The sequence below is a fragment of the Aptenodytes patagonicus genome, chromosome 7 (genome assembly GCF_965638725.1).
Source record: "Aptenodytes patagonicus chromosome 7, bAptPat1.pri.cur, whole genome shotgun sequence".
In the NCBI taxonomy this organism is placed as follows: Eukaryota; Metazoa; Chordata; class Aves; order Sphenisciformes; family Spheniscidae; genus Aptenodytes; species Aptenodytes patagonicus.
This window is the reverse complement of record NC_134955.1, coordinates 21,619,243-21,641,551: the sequence shown is the minus strand read 5'-3', so window position 1 is coordinate 21,641,551 and position 22,309 is coordinate 21,619,243. Positions and strand designations below refer to the sequence as shown.

Here is a 22,309-nt window from a genome sequence, read left to right as displayed (position 1 = left end):
AGCACTAGAGCATATAAAAAAAAATCCCTAAAGGAAAATAATCTTTCTGTTGCTTGTTTAACATTACACAGGCTCCACTAATGTACAGCCAATCCCAGTGCCGTTGAAATAGTAAAACTGCTGGCAGGACTCCCAACATCAAAGTAACCTTCAAAGGTGACTGCTTCTGGTGACATGATAATGGTGAGGGGAAAGCAGTAGCTTCCTTAAGTGTCCTAATGCAGCACTCCCAATCCAAACACAAAAACAGTACCAGAAAAAGTTCATATGGGTCAAGAAAGCTGAAGACACCACTCCGTGCTCAGCTTAAGTCAAACCCAACACAGCATTACTTGTGAAAGTTATATTTCCACAGTTTGTTTTTAAGCCTCCAAGTTCTGCATAGTGATATACAGGCTTTTTTCTTTTTATATAAAGCTTTATCCCTATTTTGTCTTGACAGTGTGCCTAGATATAAAAAGAAATCATTCTTTTCCTGAAATCAAAGGTAACATTACCCAGGTATGAAATTCATATGTATCACCTGCAAACAGCGCGATTTAGCAAAATTAAATATAGTTAGAGAGAATTGGAAAGTCAAAATTTGCAGGGGATCTGCATCTTCAAAGCTGTGTGACCAAGGTAGAGGGAAACACAGAGCAAATGAATCTCCATTGCAATTTGCACCTAGCAAGTACCAAAGAGAAGCTAGACTACAACAATTAGCACCTGGCATAATCCCAAAAAGCAAGAGCAAAACTTCTTCAAAATTCATCCACAACCCAGCTAGCTGCTCATCCCAACATACCTCCTCCCAATCTTAAAAGAAATGGCCAAAAATGAAATTTGTCATCTCTTCCTTTAAAGGAAACTGTAAAACCTCTGAGTCCCTAGATGCATGAAGGGACCAGTCCATTTCCATTGATATCATGTCATATTGTTTAGATACGACTGCCCAAGAACTAGGAAAATATAACTTGCCCATTCTCCATTTCGTTTTATACTCTTATTCAAACTATAGTTCTTAAAGAATCTGTTATCTTGACCTGGGAGTTAAGCTACGTTAACATAAAACGCTGCCTGGAAGAACAGTACACTTCTTTCCACTGTTGTGTGAATAACTAGCGCAAAAGAATAATGTCCCCAACTCAGTAAAACAATTAAGGATGTGGATAAGCCTCTCTCTATCTGGCACAGCAATCAACTCTACATTCACTCAGGGTTTAACTACAGCTTGATAGCTGAAGAGTTTTCATTTTGAGAGAGCTTTACAATGATGACAATATTATCACACAATTGGCATGCACAGTATTTATTTTAGAATACAATTTATCTGTCCCAAGTATAAATAGTGAGTTTGCCTTACTTCAGTGCCCATCCTTAACTAAAGATGGCAATTCAAGGCTTATAGTTTCAGATACATACAATGTATTATATTCTATTACACTTCTTTGTGTATAAATTAAAATCATGATCCTAAAAGCCTTCAGTAATTTTCACATATAAATAGAATATACATGAATAAGTGCTGGCAAGAGTAAAGTTTAAACCGATGATTCCTTGGTGCAGGGGATGGAAGGCGAAAGTCAAGCATAAAGTACGAAGCACACAAAACTATATACACCATGTAAACTTGCCTGAGTGCCATCATCTTTGGCTCTTTTTATAATATTCTGACGTCCATCCACCCAGTAGATCAATTTATCTAAAGGATCATAATCAATAGCCTTGACATTCCTTAGACCATGCATAGGCAGGATGATATCTGGACTTTGCTGATCATCTGGTATCATCCGGCTGATTGCAGATTTCTGGCTAAACAATAGGAAGCTGGCAGGGGCTGAAAAAAGCCAAAACAGAATGCATAAGAAAATGCAACTCACACGGTCAAAAATACACCCAACACAAAAGACAAAGAATAATTAGGACAAAATCCCAGAGAGACAATTATATTCACAATAAAAACTAAGGTAATACATAATTGGAGATTTTTGCTATTAAGTTGAAAATGTTTCTTTGTGTACTTCTGGAGGGTAGATGTGCATACCTAGAAAGTATTTCCTTTTCATATTATAAAATAACTATGTTCCCCATGTGGAATTTAAGTAACACCAGTGACAGTGGGCAATACACAGTCACAGGTTTTCCTACATTATCATTAAGTCATAGAATTGTTCAGGTTGGAAAAGATCATCAAGTCCAACCGTTAACCTAACACTGCCAAATCCACCACTAAACCATGTCCCTAAGTGCCACATCTACACATCTTTTAAATACCTTCAGGGATGGTGACTCAACCACTTCCCTGGGCAGCCGTTTCACTAAAGAAATTTTTCCTAATATCCAATCTAAACCTCCCCTGGCACAAATTGAGGCCATCTCCTCTTGTCCCATCACTTGTTACTTGGGAGAAGAGATGGACACCCACCTCGCTACAACCTCCTTTCAGGTAGTTGTAGAGAGCGATGAGGTCTCCCCTCAGCCTCCTTTTCTCCAGGCTAAACAAGCCCAGTTCCCTCAGCTGTTCCTCATAGGACTTGTGCTCTAGACCCTTCACCAGCTTTGTTGCTCTTGTTTGGATGTGCACCAGCACCTCAATGTCCTTCTTCTAGTGAGGGGCCCAAAACTGAACATAGTATTCGAGGTGCAGTCTCACCAGTGCTGAGTACAAAGGGACGATCACTTCCCTACTCCTGCTGGGCACACTAGTTCTGATACAAACCAGGATGCCATTGGCCTTCTTGGCCACCTGGGCACACTGCTGGCTCATATTCAGCCGGCTGTTGACCAACACCCCCAGGTCCTTTACTGCCGGGCAGCTTTCCAGCCACTCTTCCCCAAGCCTGTAAGTGTTGCATGGGGTTGTTGTGACCCAAGTGCAGGACCCAGCACTTAGCCTTGTTGAATCTCATGCAATTGGCCTCAGCCCATTGATCCAGCCTGTCCAGGTCCCTCTGAAGAGCCTTCCTACCCTTGAGCAGATTAACACTCCCACCCAACTTGGTGTCATCTGCAAACTTACTGAGGGTGCACTCAATCCCCTCATCCAGATCATTGATAAAGATATTAAACAGAACTGGCCCCAAAACTGAGCCCTGGGGAACACCACTTGTGACCAGCCGCCAACTGGATTTAACTCCATTCACCACAACTCTTTGGGCCCGGCCATCCAGCCAGTTTTTCACCCAGTGAAGAGTACACCCGTCCAAGCCATGAGAAGCCAGTTTCTCCAGGAGAATGCTGTGGGAGATGGTGTCAAAGACTTTACTAAAGTCCAGGTAAACAACATCCACAGCCTTTCCCTTGTCCACTAAGCAGGTCATCTTGTCATAGAAGGAGATCAGGTTAGTCAAGCAGGACCTGCCTTTCATAAATCCATCCTTTCATCCCGTTAAAATTTCCTTATATGCTAATGTGCCAGGATGCCCAAAGCTTTGTTGGTTTTTTTTTTTAAGTCAACAGTCTGTTTTCTACTCATCTGCTATTTTTACCAGAAGCTTAAATTCATATTGGGCAACTAGTGAACTGGCAGGCTCATAATATCACACACGGGGGAAAACAAACTTACATGAATTTCAAGTGCATGTGCATGTTGTGCAGACTACTTAGGAGGCTGTTTTATTGGATGTTATTTTTGCTGACTTTATTAAACACTTAAGAGAAAAAGATGTTTTTTGTTTAGAATTTCTCTTCCACCCACCTACACACTCGGGTAATAACTGGGAAAGCTTCAATCACACAGTTGAATCACCTAGAAAGTACTTCTAGTAAAACAAGAAAGACCAGACTTGACAGCGCTGTTATTTCTAAGATTTGAAATACAAATCTTCAGCCCTAATTCATGCCACAAAAATGGATATAAAACTCCATATTCTGTCCTCATATTTAAAGATCAACTTTAAAGCCAGAACCTTTGAAATGGACTTGTGATATCCCTTCCCTTTCTATACTGAAAGGGATCACAAACACCTGGGAGCCGCAAGCACTGAAGAATATAGTAGCAAACAAAAAGGCTTACAACTACAGTTCCTGCTGTTGGGATCCAAGGTATAATGAGCAGCACAGCCACACCTAAATCCATTTGGTATGGCAAGGCACAAGTGACCACAATGGCCATTATTTTGCACACAATCATTCAAGCCATCCTGACGTGAAGAATGGAAGACCAATATATCCATCACAAAATCCAGATGGCCCTGAATAAGTGTCCTGTTCTTCCCACTGGTCTTGTCTGCTCTTTCTATGCTGTGAAGATTCCAGTCTGTCCAGTAGATGTAGTCACTGTATTGGGTTAATCCAAATGGATGAGGTAGATCATCTGCTATGATTTCTCGTTCTTGTCCTGCAAAAATAAGGATAATCAACTGAAGGACAATTCCCGAGTCATGAAATGAAGAGTGTGACTGGCATCAAGAAAAAGTTTTTCCTTCCCTTTTTAAATAAAACCTCATGTCTCAAGTCAGCATCATGGGATTCATTATTAAGCAGTATCTGCTCAAGAGGTAACCTAAACACTTGCATTCAAAAACCTTATCCCGATACCCTATTGCCTACAGAGCAATTTGAAACTGTGCCAGTGTACTGTCATTTAAATAAATACTACTCTATATGTCTCATGCTTATCATCCCAAATAGATATTGGAAAACATATTCAAGAATACTATCGGCTCCAGGAATCACTTAGGCCAATAAAAAACTCAATTAATATATATGAAAGCAACAACATACAACAAACTTGAGATTCACAGAGAAACAGCTATGAGAAATTACGGTGTTTCACTCAAGAAACACAAATCTTTTGCAGTGCAATTTAACATACAGCTACCCCAAGAGATTAGGAAACCATTTGTTTGGCAGAAATCCCAATACTCCCACACTCAGTGGCTCAGTTAGCAACATTCACAACAGATTTAACACCTTCTAGAGCATTAGATGGCCTCTGCCAGAGATGCACTACTGAAGTAATAAAGTCTTACTGTAAATCACCTTCCTAAACATTTTCAAGCATAAACCTCTATGAATCCCTGCCACTTTACATCAAATGAAGATGTAGCCTTCATCAGAATCATCTCCTCCTGCCTCAAACAAATGTCCAATGTTAGATTCTACAGAACACCTCATTTTTCTTCCCCCGCCCTACTTTCCATCATGCCCTCTTCCATTTGGCCAAGACTAGAGAAGGAATGAAAAAACCAAAAACTAGGACATGAAGCCACTTCCCTATAAACCACCAGAACTAAATACAGAGGCAACCTTCCCAACTACTTTTAGGCATCTAAAGTGTCCAAGTTAGGGGCACAGATACCCTGCACACTCTCAGGTACTTCTTAGAGCAATTCTGGTCCACAGTGATGAATTCAGGGGATAGGCTCTTTTGAAGGAAGCAGATAAGCTGTCTAATTGAATTTTGATAGTTGGTAGATGGAGGAAAATCTCCCAAAAATCTTCCTGCTGGGTAATGTTTATAATGCTCAAGATTAAGCTGGGACAGCATTCGTTCATCCACTTAAGAGTGCTTTATTCATTGCTGGTGGGGTAGACTCTATCAGCAACACTCATTCAGATGTGTCCTGGCAAGGAGACCGGCACTGCATAACGTAGGCCAAGTCTAATAACATTTCCTTAACTGTTGAGCCCACTTGCTAGAAGTCTACCTCAGTCTTTATAATCTGCTAACTAAAAAGACATCATACAACATTGTTAGCTTCAGCGCTCATCCTTCTACCTTCTCACCACAAATAAATGCTAACAGTAGGTTCAGCTTTAGAACCAGTTTAATTTACTACAGATGATTTCAATATTGTGTTTCTTCTCAATGCCACAATCAGTTTCTAGTTCAAGCTTGCCTCCAGCTATTTTGTTTCTCTAAGTATAATGCAGAAGCTTAGTGAGAGCTTTGATGGAACATGCCCTCTGGATAGAAAAAACCCAACTCTAGATAAAGAAACAATCTTACTGCAATTTCTAAACACTAACATCTATTCAGTAGTTGTCATCCCAAAGCAACAAATACAAGAAATGCAGAATCAGTGATAGCCTCAGAATCCAAAACTGCATCACTCTCTCTGTTTTCCTGAGCTTAGTAGAATCTCTATACTCTGAAGATATGCACACACAATAACACCTTAAAAAAAAAAGTCTCACTCGAATGGTAGCAGATTAGAGTGAGATTTAATTTTGACAGATTAAAACAAAACAAAAAAAGTTGCAGGGAAATTATATATGTTATCAATCAAGAGCATTGCTGTAACAATCCTGTATGAGTTTGCTTAAATACCATATGTTCTGCTACATAAACTTTGATTTTTACATTGGAATCCCAGAGGCATTAATTCCCATCTCACGAAGGTCTCTCCTTGGAAATGGAACAGGGATAGGATGTCAGGTCAGGAACTTCTGGATTCCATTTCTGATCCTATCATTGATTCACTGTGTGGCATTTGGAAACTTAATAAGTTTCTGTTTTCTCAAAAAGGAATTCATATCTGCTTCAGCTAAAACCTGGAAGACCATTTAATATTTACAAAACATCTGGACCATACAAAAGCTCTATGTCAGCTGCAAAACTCCCTTCTTTTATCCAGTTAATTATCATGTCAATATCAATGTGCAAGTTTAGTAAATCTTAGCACACCCCTTGTATGTATAAACAAAATTCCAGTGGAAGATATGAAAATGTGTAAAGTTGTGTACAAAACATGTTACGATACACTGCAGAAGTAGCTGCACAACCATTCAGACTACAGGAAATGCAAGCAGTATTTTGGTTTTGAACTAATACAACTAGTCTGAAGCTGGAAACAGAGATAATACTTCAACAGAAAATTAGTATCCAGACTGAAAAGTCAGGGGTGGTTTACAGTGAACCTATAAGTTGTCCTCACTTTGAGAAACTCAGAGGTCATCTCTGCTTTTGTAAAACACAGGCAGTTTCATATCCATACAGAGAAATGACATCATATCTCACCATCATTATAAATCATCATATGGTTATTAATTTAGGAAGCTTTTTTTAATCTCCTTAAACATTTAACTCTCCATTTCCTCTCGTAAGAAAAATGTACACACAGATTTAATATCAATTATATTATTCCAATTTCATATTATTCAATTGCTTTACTATGGTCAGTGCATATTTCTGTGCTGGCTGGTGTAACATAACACTAGATTACCTAGCATATTTGACGACTCAATCATGCTTGTGTCTAAGTCAGTCCAGTATAGCCTTTGGTCCGTGTAATCAATAGTGAGGTCATTGGCACGACCCACTTTATCCACCAAAGTGATGCTGTTTGTTCCATCCATATATGCTCGAACAATCCTAGGTTTACCTCCCCATTCAGTCCAGTACATGTATCTGCAATGAGAAGTGGAACAAAAAGAGTACATCAGCTAGGTAAGATTGTGTTTAGCTGCATGCTTTGATTTTTCTAAATTTATTTTCAGTTCTTTAAAAAAAAAAAAAAAAAAAAAAGGAATAACCCATGTGGTTATGTGCAGTATTACACTACTTTTTTAGACAAAGGCAGAAAAACATGATTGACAATTCTTAATTTTTCATTGTAACCCATAGGGTTGTGGAACGTTTATCGTCTTTTCAAAGACACTGAAGAAATGGAGCTATATAAACTGCCAATTAGCTTGTCACGTACAAGAATATGCACACAAAGCTTTGAAAACAACACTGCCCCTTACCCTTTGGTAGGATCAAGAGCCAGAGACCTTGGGTTGTCCAAGTCCTTCCACACAAGGACTTGCCTATACTGTCCATCCAGGCGGGCTACTTCAATGCGATTTGTTCCAGTATCTGCCCAGTAGAGGTTCTTTCCCATCCAGTCTACAGCCATTCCCTCAGGATAATCTAGCCCAAACTCAATCACATGTTCAACAGAGCTCCCATTCATGAAAGCTCGGCTTATGGTCTGGAAAGCAATTGTGTAGAAATATTACAGCATTTATGGATACCCCACTGAAGTAAAAAGGAATATGAAGTTTTATATTATTTATATTATTATTTATAAATATATGATTTTATTTATTAAATTTATTAAAATTTATTATATAATATATAAATTTATATTATTCTGAAGTTTAGTGTACCAAAAGAAATTAGTAAAAAAAAGTCAGCCAGTGTTACATTTTTTAAAATAAATTTCTGTTGTCAAAAAAGATATAGCAATTCACAGGATAAAAAGACCTGATTTTTCAGAAAGCTAATGGTTTCTGATGACCAGTACAAGATGTCTTAAAAAGATATGATTTTCAGAAAGCACTATGTATCTGCAGATTCTTCCTTGCTCCTTCTCTCTCTCTTCTATTTGCACACAAAGTTGGTTTTTTAAATTACTTCATTCGCTGTAATGTTTTAAGTCTCAGAAACACATTTCAATTCAGAGAAATCTGAATTAAATTGTTTCTCATGATCAGTCACCTTGAGCAAGTTTGCTGATCCCATCCACATTTTAGTTATGCACACTCAACAAAACAAGTCATAGGGCAAGGACTGTGTACATATAAATAAGCCATTCCTAACAAGGAACACTGAAACAACCCCCAAATAAATAATTCTTAACTTCCAGGACCAATGTAGAATTACCCACCCTTGTTATCTACAGTAAGCAATCATTCTACGTGCCTGCTAATATTTCAGCTATTAATTTCTTAATAATTTGATAAATGAATGTATCAGGGTAAGAGACATTTTATATTTTTAAAGCTAAATGTCAAAACCAGAAATCATGTAGTATATTTTTACAGGTATAACCCACATCTCAGAAAAAGTATAATCCCCTTTGAAAATGAGTCCTCATATAACCAGAGGCAGGAGGAAATCAGGGAAGTGGTGGTCACCAAAGGAGAGGAAGATGACTATGGGCTCTGAAGTTACACTACCTGCTGCTAAGCTGCAGGAGGTGGGGGAATAGGGGGAATGAAAACCCAGATATGCTGAAACATACGCTGATACATATGTGAAAATACAGTATGCTGGATAATTCAGGAGGCCACAAACAAGTAAAATGTTTTCCAGTTCTGCATAGAGTGAGACTGGGATCTACGCACTGACACAGTTGAAGTATTTTCCACTACAAATGGTTAAGACAACCATAGCTCTAGCTCTCCACGTGCTTGCGTGAGATTTATTTAGTAACTGTGTCTGCAGTACGCTAATTTATTACATTGGCACTGTTCCTGAAGGAAAGGTATCCACACCACAAGCAGCACTGTTAACACTGAAGCACAACCCTCTTTAGTCTTCACAGAGAGACTATGGAAACTGCACGTGCCCTGCAGTCACTAAAAGTGAGCTTTTCCCTATTATGGCTTAGGCACAGTGGCAAGGAAACTTTGATTGCTCTTGGAAAACCTATTAAGAGGCTAAACAGAGGAATCCAATTCCAGTGAAGTGAATCTGTCATTTTCTACCATTACTTAATTCACTTCAGAAAGCAAAGTAACACTGATGAAGAGGCACAACCACTCACTTCAGCATGCACCTGGATGTGAACCAAACATGTCACTGGAAATGTCAAACTCCTGGGGAACACACTGAGATAGAACTGGGGGCAGGCGGGGGCTTAACACAGCGTGGAGGGGACTGGACAAGTTCCCTGGCCTTTTCTGTGCCAAGCTGGAGCCACAGACTAGCACCAACCAATCCAAAGTTCACTTGCCAAATGTTAATATTGAGTAAGATTGCCTTCCAAGTCAAAACTGGAAGAGGATAGAAAGCTCAGGGGGTTGCCAAGCTTGATGTTTAAATTACTCTATGTGACATGAAAACAGCTTTTCTACAATAGATACATATATGGATGCAACACATGCAGCATCCAAGACTGAGGCATTCAGTATGAGCAGACCCCACTTTGGATTTTTATTTGAAGCAGGAAGATGCCTGTCACCCAACTGTGCATTCAACAATTAAACTGTCTTCATCTCCAAGAGTCTCCTTGGATGCAAGTCAATGACAACATTAGCAACTGCAGGACAGATCATGTAACAGAGACCTTTGTTAGATCAAAGTAACTGTTTTGTGGCTTTATATTCAGGGAATTCACATGTCAGTAATACCTTCAAACTAACATCAGTCCAATAGATTCTGTTATCAGAGACATCAAAATCCAGAGCAGATGCTTCCTTGACTCCAGTAAGAGGAATAGCAACATCGTTATTATTGGTTTCAAGGGAAATCCTATGAATTGCTGCTCTGCTTGTGAAAACTAAGAAGGCTTCAGGAATGATGCAAGTCTTCATGTCACTCAAGAGCTCAAGGCCAATGGGACAGGCACATCTGGTCTCCTGGGGTGTAAAGAAACACAGATGGCTGCAGCCTCCGTTGTTCTCTGCACAGGAATTAGTTCCTTAAAAAAAAAACCAAAACAAAACAGATATTGGTACATTGTGGAGGTAGGGGGGAAAAGGGAAGGGGGGAGGCTGAGCAGAAACAGTGTAATTATAATTTTTCAAAATAAGTTCACACTATGGGTTGTCAACAGGGAATTCTAAAAAAAAAACATTCAAAACTGTTTCTTTCCTTCTACCCAAGGATTAGGAAGCTGATCCTATCCCTCCTATAGTACAAATAACAGCTACAAACATATCCTTCTAGTTTCCCCAAAGATTAAATTCCTTCACTGAAGGCAGGTAATTACATACATGTTCAGCTTGGTTATTTTTGGCCAAGTACCCCATCTTTGTATCTCTTTAAAACCACCAGTTTTGCAAATGTTCAATAATACAAAACCGTGAGAAAAGAGGTGGATAACTGCAGTTCTTTCCTAGTTGTTTCATTTAAAGCTGAGAAGATTCATTAGCAGAAGCAGTTCCAACAAGATCACCACAATCTCACACTTACTTTTTTGTGTGAACAACCATGATCAGATGGGGAGGGAATGTGGAGGGGACAGTAAGGACCAAAAGATAAATGAGTGCCTTTCTCCATCTGCTGGAACCAAGGATTTAGGTATTTAAAGACTGTTACCACAAAAAACAGTCTCCCAAGATCAGTCTCAGCCAGGTTTCTTTTAATTTTCCCTTTTTAGGGCATACATATTTCAGACTGATGCCGCAACTTGCAGCTTGAGGACTTGATTATCCTTTAAGTAAAGCTTCCTAAAAGGCTGGAAATCCATGTACTGGCAGGGTGTAATTTGACAACCTACTTTATGTGATTCTGTTGCAACTATTCTCAGTAATTTTAATAGCTGACCAACGAATCCATTTACTGCTATGGCCAGACTCCAACGTTCCAGGTCCTAGACAGAGCTGTGGTGAACACGCACCTCTCATGAGTTACTACTGAAGCCAGGAGGTCCTGTGACATACTCGTCTGCAGAATGCTAGCAGAAGACCTGAAACACTGGCTGCACCTTTCAGCAGATGCAGTGGAAGAACATGGAGCTCCAGCTGCTGATCCCATGCTAAGGGCAAGATTTAATTGTTAAGATTTAAGTACGATTTAGGTGTTAAAGTTAATACCTAAGTGCCACGTGCTTTGAGGCAATGTTGTAATGGCCACTAACTCTGCCTATACCACCCGACATAGTAAAAAGCATTCTGCTAACTGGGATTCTGAACATCACTGGGACTTTGTACTGGAAGAAAAGAGCAACAGAAAATGGAGCAGTTCTGTGAGCACCAGAAGTAATGATTTCTATAGATTGGAGGCAGGAATAAAATTATCCTCACAAAAATTCAAAGAGTATAGTGGAAGCTGTGCAAGACTTATGTCAACTGTCACTAAAAACTGGAAGCCCATACTTCTTTTGCAACACTGTATTCTCCCAACTTTACAAACAATAGGTGCAGTATTCCTTTAAAATGATACAAACATATGAGACCACAGTTATTCTCATTACAAGCGATCAACAGTTACTTAATGAAAGCAAGCCCATCTAGAAACTACTATAGATCCATCCTGTGATTGCTCATGCTTACCAAACACTTTGGTAACACTTGTTGCTTTAAGGCCCATTAAATCTGGCAGCTGATCAATAATGATGTCTCTGCTAGCCTTTATCTTGTGAACTCTTTCAATGCTTCGTCTCTGCCAGTCAGTCCAGTATATGTAATCTCCCAGCAGCGTGAACCCAAATATATGTGGAAGCTTATCTTCTAGGAGGGTTTTCCTCATTGTTCCATCAACATTTATGACCTGTGGGATGCATAAGAAAAAGGAAAAAATAATCTTTTTTAATGCGGGTACAATTAAAATGGCAATATCAATCATATTTTGACAACTCCTCAATTTTTACGCAAGAACCTCCTGAAATTCACAGCATGCTTCTTTCAAAAGAACGTACCTTTGACATGAGGAAAAATTTCTTTACTGAAAGAGTGGTTAAACATTGGAAGAGGCTGCCCAGGGAAGTGGTTGAGTCACCATCCCTGGAAGTATTTAAAAGGCGTGTAGATGAGGCGCTTAGGGACATGGTTTAGTGGGCACAGTGGTGTTGGGTTGACGGTTGGACTCAATGATCTTAGAGGTCTTTTCCAACCTTAATGATTCTATGATTCTACCTCTAGGTTTGCTGAAAGAAAACTATACTGGAATGACAAGACTGAAAGTGGCTTATCTCACCCCTTCTCCATTGAAAAAAGTAAGCAACATGAATTTAACTTGCATCAGTTCAAACCTGCAAAGACCACCGCAAAGGGAGTGGTTTTTGGGACAGGAGTGAGGTTCAGGAGATTTTTAATCTCCATTCATGTCTTGGTATCACTACTGAACTCTCTCCCCAGAAACAAGGGATTGCTGGAGTGACCTTCAGCACTCAATCATGGGGAACAGAGGCCATCAGAATTCTTTCAGGGCACAAGGCCATGTAGAATCTGCACTTTCTGAAATTTCAGTTTTTTACCATGAAAGAATTAAGTTTTTCTCACTCTTGTGGTAAGCAAGATCTTTAAGATGTGGAATAAGTATTGACTTATATAAATCTGTATTTCTAAAACTGCAGAGAAAGCAAAATAGTATCGGAGATGGGATAAGCCCCACAGATATATATATGCTATTGGTTAATTACTACAATGACCTTGTGCTACCCCACTTTGCTTGGCATAAGGAAAGAGATTCATATAGACTGACGCTGATCAATAATCATTGGGCAAGACAGGAAATTAAAATGTGCACATAAAATTCCCAAGGCCATACACCTAAAGTCTCCTCCATCTACTACACAATCTGCAATAATCTTTTCAATCATCCAGACATCTCTTATCCATGGAAAAGACTGTATATTTATAAGACCCAGGCAAAATATTTATCTGACAAATCCCCAGATTCCTCCCCATCCTACTTTTTGCAATTGGTAGCTGCAATGTAACTACAATATTTTTAAGATCCTACTTGAAAATTTATACTGTGAGCAGCATCAAGTTCAGTATCATATTAAAACCAAAACAAAAGACCGTAACTTAAGACAATTTATTTTCCAACGTGATTCAATCAAATCTCCATTTGTTGCTAGAAATGCTTCACAGGTGGACAACTGCTGTGCTTTAATTTAGGCTACCATGGCTTGTGATTGAGGCTATATATAAATAGTCCCCTCTTTACTATTATTTGGAAATTACTTGTTTATTCAGACTCAAAATACTAAACCTGTACCTTGTAGGTGATTAAGTTGCCTTCACCGTGCAACGCTTCTATTTTCTCGTGATTTAAAGACAGCTATGGTCACTTCAACACTGTATTCTCCTGACTTTTAAATTGCTAAGTGTTTAAGCAATATTTTTTTCTTACTAAAAAATGTCTATAACTTAAATGCAATGTAATATTAAACCATTAAATGCCTAACGATGTTGTGGGCAGTCAAAAATCAACCATCAGTTTTACCACAGTTTAATACAGATATTATAAAACAGTAAGTTGTAAGGCTCTGTCCATACATGGTAAGCAGCAGAAGCACCTACAATTTCTTTTTTTAACATGACCAATGACAGTCACCACATCTTACTAAATTAGCATGTGAATTTCAGTACGTTCATGCACACCCATGGTAGACATCCAAATAAATTAAAGAATGAAACTTTGAAACCGTATAATACTTTACAAATTTGTGAAAACAACATGCATTTCTTCCATGATGCAGTTAATTTGGGCACATTTCCCCTTTAGAGTAAAATAAGATGTGGTCACCAATTTTACTATATAAATTTTATCTGAAAAAAATTGTTAAATGCTAGCACACTGTATTGTGTTTGCATGGCAAGGTTGGGGGGGGGAGTGGGGGGCGGGCTACAGGGGTGGCTTCTGTGAGAAGCTGCTAGAAGCTTCCCCCATATCTGATAAAGCCAATGTCAGACGGCTCCAAGACGGACCCGCCGCTGACCAAAGCTGAGCCAATCAGCGATGATGGTAGCACCTCATGATAACGTATTTAAGAAGGGGGAAAAAATACCCTTGCTGGGCAGCAGCAGCCGGAGCGAGGAGTGAGAATATGTGAGAGAAACAACCCTGCAGACACCAAGGTCAGTGAAGGAGGAGAGGGAGGAGGTGCTCCAGGCACCGGAGCAGAGACTTCCCTGCAGCCTGTGGTGAAGGCCATGGTGAGGCAGGTTGTCCCTCTGCAGCCCATGGAGGTTAATGGTGGAGCAGATATCCACCTGCAGCCCATGGAGGACCCCATGCCGGAGCAGGTGGATGTGCCCAGAGGAGGCTGTGACCCCGTGGAGAGCTCATGCTGGAGCAGGCTCCTGGCAGGACTTGTGACCCCGTGGGGGACCCACGCTGGAACAGTCTGTTCCTGAAGGACTGCACCTCATGGAAAGGACCCATGCTGGAGCAGTTCTTGAAGAACTGCAGCCCATGGAAAGGACTCACGTTGAAGAAGTTTGTGGAGGACTGTCTCCTGTGGGAGGGACCCCACACTGGAGCAGGGGAAGAGTGTGAGGAGTCCTCCCTCTGAGGAGGAAGGAGTGGCAGAGACAATGTGTGATGAACTGACCACGACCCCCATTCCCCATCCCCCTGTGCTGCTGGTGGGGAGGAGGTAGAGAAAATTGTGAGTGAAGTTGAGCCTGGGAAGAAGGGAGGAGTAGGAGGAAGGTGTTTTAAGATTTGGTTTTATTTCTCATTACCCTACTCTAATTTGAACGGCAATAAATTAAATTAATTTCTCCGAGTCGAGTCTGTTTTGCCTGTGATGGTAACTGATGAGTAATCTCCCACTGTCCTTATCTCGACCCATGAGCCTTTCGTTATATTCTCTCCCCCTGTCCAGCTGAGGAGGGGAGTGACAGAGCAGCTTGGTGGGCACCTGGCATGCAGCCAAGGACAACCCACCACACACACATGGGACATGCACTAGATCTTCCAGCCACCACCAGCCAGACAGCAGAGGTGAGTAGTCAACTCCTGCATCCTATTTACCTATGCTATACACAAAACTCATCACTATAACACAGTCTATCTTGCAACACTAGAGTGCAGATGTCTTCAACCACAGAGGAAAACAACTTCACAAGAACTTTAAGGCTATCTAGCAGCTTATGTGAATTTGAACACATGCTACCATGTAAACCTCTGGATTCCTTCCAGACAAAAAGCCTTCTGCTGGAGACAGTTAAAAATAACACTGGCATTCCTGAACACTAAGTTTCAGGGGAGTTTTGTGGCAGCCCATCAACCTGCGATTCTTCTACTACTTGATGAAGTAGCAGAGACTGAAGATTAATGCCTTTTTATTTTGTTAAGCTAAATAGAGTACATTAAAAAAAAAAGTCTCTATCTGTGGTTAAAAGCCAAATGGTTCTGCTATTATCTCATTACATCATGTCCAGGCAAACCCTAAATGCTCACTTATTTAAAACAGTATCAATCTCACAGGCAATACTGCAGGTTCAAAAGTTCATCATGCATACTCAGCTGCTGGAGCCAAACTGGTGCCACACTAAGTAAACAAGACACCATTTCCTTTACAACAATGCATCAGCAGGATGATGATCAAACTACCACATTTCCAACTACTTTTACAGATGTGGACAGTAAAAGTGTATGGATTGAGCAGCCCTGCCGAGAAGGACTTGGGGGTACTGGTGGATGAAAAGCTGGCCATGAGCTAGCAATGTGTGCTCACAGCCCAGAAAGTCAATCATGTTCTGGGCTGCATAAGAAGCAGCGTGGCCAGCGGTCGAGGGAAGCAATTCTCCCCCTCTATGCCGCTCTGGTGAGACCCCACCTGGAGTACTGCATCCAGCTCTGGAGTCCCCAGTACAAGACAGACATGGACCTGTTAGAGTGGGTCCAGAGGAGGGCCACAAAAATGATCAGAGGGATGGAACACCTCTGCTATGAAGAAAGGCTGAGAGTTGGGGTTGTTCAGCCTGGAGAAGAGAAGGCTCCGGGGAGACCGTATTGCGGCATTCCTACATTATACGGCTGTTCAAGCACAGTGGGAATGGAGATCCAAAATGTGGAATCAGACAGCAATAAAATGCTTAATGGCTTATATAAATAATAATAAATATAAATAAATAGCTAATAAAATACCATACTAACTCATCATTTAATATCTGAAATGGTGTGTAGTCTGCCAACTGCAGCCAAAGTGAAGCTGTTAAGGTGCATTCCTTACCATTTAGCACAAAGAGACTAGAATAGGCTTTTTTCTACTCAGGGTTTTCGTCCTCTTTCTATAACTGATAAATGGATCTCGACTTGGGTCAAAGGATAAATGCAACACTACATCTGCTGTGCTTTCCGTACAAAACACTGAAAGTCCCCCTTGAACAGAGGCACACACTAAAAGCCCCTGATAAGTCTTAAGACTTCAGTGACAAATCTCCTAATGAGGCATCGCCAAGCTCAGCTAAAATCTGTTGTGGGCAAAATGAAATCAACATCAAATGACTTAATGAACTGAATTACACAAAAAACATGATAAAGTGTGATTTTTTTTTTTTTTAGATGCTGCCGCAGTGTATGCAAAATGATTTAACAAATATTTCCAAATATAACACTCAAAAGCTCTTGGCTCTTTGAAGAAGATTAAAGTAAAACAATGCAATTAAATTCTACATATCAGCGTGATTCATGTAGTCAAGTTATATTTCAGGTGCATCTGTGAAAAAAAACAACTATTCAGCATACATATAGGATGTCTTTTGACAGAACAACAAAGAGAACTTGGACACTTTGCTCCTATATTTAATTCATTAAGATAAAACAAAATTTATTCAATTGCTACAGACAAAGCCGTAGTCAAATGGATACCAATTCTTGAGCTGAGCTAAATCACTCTGTGAGCAGCAAGCAGACATAGCAGGTTGGCAACAGTAAAATGACATGACTGCCATATTATTAGGAGACTCATGTGGTGGGCTTGTGGGTCTATGACTCTTCTCTCATGAATCTATTCCTCTTCTCCTGTGGAAGAGGAGAGCTACGCTTTCTTTTGCTATGAGGGTGACTGAGTACTGACACAGGTTGCCCAGGGAGGTTGTGGAGTCTCCATCCTTGGAGATATTCAAAAGCCATCTGGTCATGGTCCTGGGCAACTGTCTCTAGGTGGCCCTGCTTGTGCAGGGGCATTGGACCAGATGACTTCCAGGGGTCCCTTCCAACCTCAACCGTTCTGTGATTCTGTGAATGGCTTCTAATGATTCTCACCAGAAGACTCTAAAAAGACATCTCAAGTGAACAATGCCCAGTCTTTTTTGGCTGGAGAAAGAAACTGCGAGACAAATCATGTGGGAAAGAAAAAAGATAAAGAAAAATGGAGAGAAGTGGAAAACTCCAGAAGGTAAAGAAGCCTGCCCCAAAAAGAGAAGAGTGAAGCAGCTGTGAGCAGTCTACCACAGTCTATATTCAGCTGAGTATAATCCATTCGTTAACATTTCCAACAGCTGAAACACAACCACCTTTCATCAATGCTTTGGGATAAAAGTGAACTTTTTTTTCTGGTCTGAAGTGGCTTAATGCCAGGCCTGTACTGGCAGACACTGGCAAGCAGAAAAGAGAATAAAATTAAAACAAACAGTATCAGAACGCATATATCAAAAAACGGTGGGGATGGACGGACAACAGACATAGCTGGCCATTTTCCACAAAAAAAGACTACTTGAGTCTCTTAGCAATCTTTTGCCTCAAACACTTGAGTAAGACCTGAGAATTTAGAAAGCAGTTCCTCATTGTTGTCAATAATTTCTGTTCACCTTGACAATATTTACGCTACCTGGTAAAAGCTGCGTCATAAATAAAATTCATCAGATTTCTATTGTCATTACATTTAATTGATTAATCCTACAGGTACTGTTGTGGCTATTCTTTCAGATCATTCTCATTTCAGGTAAGTTTTGATGTTGATGTACATTTTTATTATTATTTTCTTAACTCTCACATTGCTTAGGTGTTCGTGTTGGTTGCCAAGTGCAAGCTATGAACACCCACCTACATTTAGAATACGCTATGAACCAAGAGAGCATGGAGAACGAATCTATACATCATGAGTGAAACACCCCTACTGAACTGTGGATAACACATGTAGTGACAAACCACCACCCTTTTCTTAGATATTCTTTTCCCTTCTCTAAGAGACATTTCCTCATTTCTACTGCAGAACATGTAATTTTAGCTTGTTGAAGCTACAGCATGACAAGATACTTCTCTACGGCTACACATATGGGTCATATTTTCACTCATAATACAAAAGCCACTTTGAGATGCTTAGTAAAGAGAATTTCAAGGAGGATTATTGAATGTCAGTAGTCTTTTTTGGCAGCCTTCCTTCACAAGTACCTTTACAGCCTTCTAAAGCTAAAGCACAGCAGTAATGGCAAACCATCCCTGCTGCTAGGCTCTATCTTGCAGCTGTGGTGGTATGCTATGGCTGGTAAGGCAGCCATGCCTGTCCTACAGACAGGCAAAACAAAGTAGCTGGTGTGTGATACCAAATTAAAGCCATTAGTAAAAGAGCCTGCACTCAAGCTTTTTCCGATAGTCTTACACACAAAAAATTCTCAACAATCTAGCAATGTCAGCTTCTTGACAGGATACTCCAAAACTGTTTGTTCCAAATGCAATGACTCCAGCACATTTTCTTTATCAATTTGTTCTGTTTCATACAAATTAAAATCTACACTTACAAATGAATGCAAGACAGTTAAGTAGTGACTTGTTAAAAAAAACCCAACCACCTACAAAGATGCCAAATGCAACAGAGTATAAATTTACATTATGAAAAATAGTAGTTTATAGTGATCTCCTGTTTTCTCTTGGAATAATATATAAACAAAATATAATCTTATCCTTGTGCTCGTATTATCACCATGTGAAGTAGTTATTTATGCAATGTTGATCTGTTCTTATTTTTCCATATCAAATCACCACCACACCTGATTTTCTCCTGGGACTTCACAAAATCTTATTAATACCAGAGAGAGTATTGCATTTTCAGACAGACTTTTCAAAACACGAGCACATGTAATAAGCTCTAACAGACACTAACCGATGGATAAATTTCTTCTTTTTGGAAAGGTTGTGTTAACATGATTGTGATTTTGAACCTGCTTATATTTTATAAACCTCATCCAGGAGCAGCTAATGTTCTCCATATGAGTTACATCAGCCTGACATTTCCAGAACTTCATTCTGCTTACAGGATATCAAAGAATTAAGGTTGCAGCTGGTCAATTCTGCAACTTATCTCTCATAAGCAGGAACATGATGGCATGCTTCAAAACTCCTTAAAAGGGGAAAAAAAGTTAAACACAAACATTCTCAAAATAATTTATGGCAACTGGTGGCTAGACCCAAAAGCATAGAGGATCTACTGAATTAGTATTTCAGTTTTATTTTTAGGTAGAAGTTGCTTATTTAATACACTTCAGGAAAGAAGAATGAATGCTTTCATCCTCATTTAATAATGGATTAGCAAAGTCTCATGTACCTCCCTTAGTTATTCCTCAGAAATTGAATCAAAGTTCTTTCATTAAATGAATATTTCTATCAGAGGGAGACAGATGAAATACTAATCCAACACAAATACAACAGGCATACAATGCCTCCTTGGAGGGAGGCAATGAAAGTCTAAGGACTCCAGTATGCATCTACAAATATTCATTCAGTTCCTCATCTCATGAAACCTCCTGGCCCAAGTAAACAGCAAATTCTGATCATGATTCCCTCCTATTTGGACTGTTTATAGAAGCACTGTATTAGACTAATCCAATAAATCCAGTCTTACATACCACCACGTAGGGTGTATGTCAACAAAGCACAAGTAAAAGCTACGCACAGAAACCTAAACTAGGTTGTCCACAGTTAGCTGGAGTATCCACAGCTGTACAGAGCCCAGGCTAAGATACTGTGCTAACACAACTACATTACTAGCTCCTGCAGAACTAAGTCAGGTACCTCAGCACAGCAAGCTCTGACACATGTAAGCCCTCTCACAGCTGAAATGTATCTGCTGAAAGAACAGATCACGGCAAGACTCCTCCTGCCTTGATAAGATGCCTGCACTCCGCTGTCACTTGGGATAAGCAATACTATCAATCGTATTTATTTGAGACACTATTAATATTAGTAAGTTATGCAAGGTAGCATTCAGAGAGTTTATTGGCAAAATGTAGTTGCCAGATGGTGTCCAGTCCCTGCAAATGGTTAAAAAGGCAAACCACACAACTTTTGGCCAGCACAATCTTGATCTGTTTTCAAATAAAGCTACCTTTCCTTCTCAGGCCAAAGCCTGGCAGGACAGACAGACCCTTAGAGGATGTTCTGAAGCTCAGGCCATTAGGTTCACCACAGGAAACCAAGTCCTGAACAGCTGAAGGCCCTATCTCCAATGACTGTGGTACAGAACGTGTTTTGTGGTGTTGCATAAGGAGGGTGCCACTACTTCTGCAGCCAAAACTCAAACTCTCTTGTGGCATAAACGTTAACACAGGAAGATGCTCCATTACATTGCACTCTCTTGAGCAGCTCTCTCTGGAGGTCAGACCATCAGTTGAATTGCCCAGAATGTTACATTTTTCACATAGATCTCAAACTTGTATGAGCTAACTGTCCCACCCCAGTTCTTAAACAGCTTTTTCACCAAAGTGTACTTTAATAAAAAGGAAAATAACACCATCCTGTTCTCCTGACAGGACAACGGAGGCATAGGAAAGAAGTTGCCTTGAATCATCAAGCAACGTTGAGAACTCAAGACACTCAAGGGCCAACCTAACATTGGATTCACCACACCACAGTGCCTACCTTCCCATGCTCAGGTAAGTGAGAGCATTTGCCAGGTGGAATAACCTTTCAAGTGAGGTTAATGTGCAATATTTTCCACTTACTGGAAGAAAAATAAATAAATAAATAGCCTCCCCACGGTTCATATACAGGGCTGGTTTCACTCAAGAGAATATAAATTCTTCAGTCCATCACGCAGATTATTTTCAATCCTGCCTAATCTGCCTAATCAGCAGAGAGTGAGAGAGGTGTAGAAGGCTCCTGAGAGTAGATCTAAGTAAGGCCGTTAGATCTAAGAGCTTCCTAGATCACACAAGTATGAGATAGTGGAGTCAAGAGTGCAGCTGAAATTTAGGATATCCTTTTAGCTTACAAGAGATTTTTTAGGGCATGATTCCCTGTACCCCAGCATAAGTAAATAAAAGAGGTATATTTAGCATCTACTGATAGGAGAAGAGCAGACATACACAACGTCTTCAGGAAGTTAGCTACAGTCAATTGCAACTTACAAGCTGCTTCTCTGCCTTTATCAAGCTGGTTTAAGATCATAATTAAGAACTCAACTCCAAAAGAAAAGTACCTAAGAGTCCCTTACGGCTCAAATATTAGACAAAGACGGATCCCAAGTAAGTCACCAAATCTCTCCAAACATTATTTATCCATGTGCATAACATGGATAAAATTTCTTCTTCTTTTCCGAACCCTGCCTTGTCTGTTCAAACTGCTTCTCAATACCAAAGAAAGGAGCCAAGCCAATATATCTTTCAGAGCACAGCTTAAAATTTGACAGGTAGTGCTGCTCAGGCCATTTCAAGCAGGTGCCACCTTGCCTCTGGCCCCTCATTCCCCTATTCACACCAACACCTTCTTGCCATGTCAGCACAACTACTTGTGTGGCAGAAAATGTATCAGACTGAAAAACATAAACCTTTTTGGCTGGTTATTTTTCAGCTGGATCAGTTCCCTGCTCTGGTTTTCCACATGGCTGCACAGACTGCTATGCCAGCCAGAACACACTATGAGAGAGGGAGGGCAGGGACCGCCTGCAGGCACTGATGGAAAGCACTTGTATGACACCATCTTTAGCAATGTAACAGACCCACGAGAAAAGTATGTCTTCATAGGTAAATACATCTCACTGGGTAACAAGAG

The 22,309-nt window shown here is 40.1% G+C and overlaps 1 protein-coding gene across 4 annotated transcripts in view; it reads right to left on the bottom strand.

Annotated features, from left to right (window-relative positions):
* The window catches only part of LRP5 (LDL receptor related protein 5), a 161,145-nt gene that overhangs the window by 27,198 nt on the left and 111,638 nt on the right, over nucleotides 1-22,309 (bottom strand). For all 4 annotated transcript variants that reach the window (XM_076344307.1, XM_076344308.1, XM_076344309.1 and 1 more), the window contains 6 exons: nucleotides 11,914-12,130; nucleotides 10,048-10,337; nucleotides 7,675-7,901; nucleotides 7,152-7,336; nucleotides 3,998-4,321; nucleotides 1,617-1,819 (listed from right to left, as the gene is read on the bottom strand). In XM_076344307.1, coding sequence (XP_076200422.1) covers nucleotides 1,617-1,819; nucleotides 3,998-4,321; nucleotides 7,152-7,336; nucleotides 7,675-7,901; nucleotides 10,048-10,337; nucleotides 11,914-12,130 — 1,446 coding nt within the window. The remainder of the gene's footprint in view (nucleotides 1-1,616; nucleotides 1,820-3,997; nucleotides 4,322-7,151; nucleotides 7,337-7,674; nucleotides 7,902-10,047; nucleotides 10,338-11,913; nucleotides 12,131-22,309) is intronic.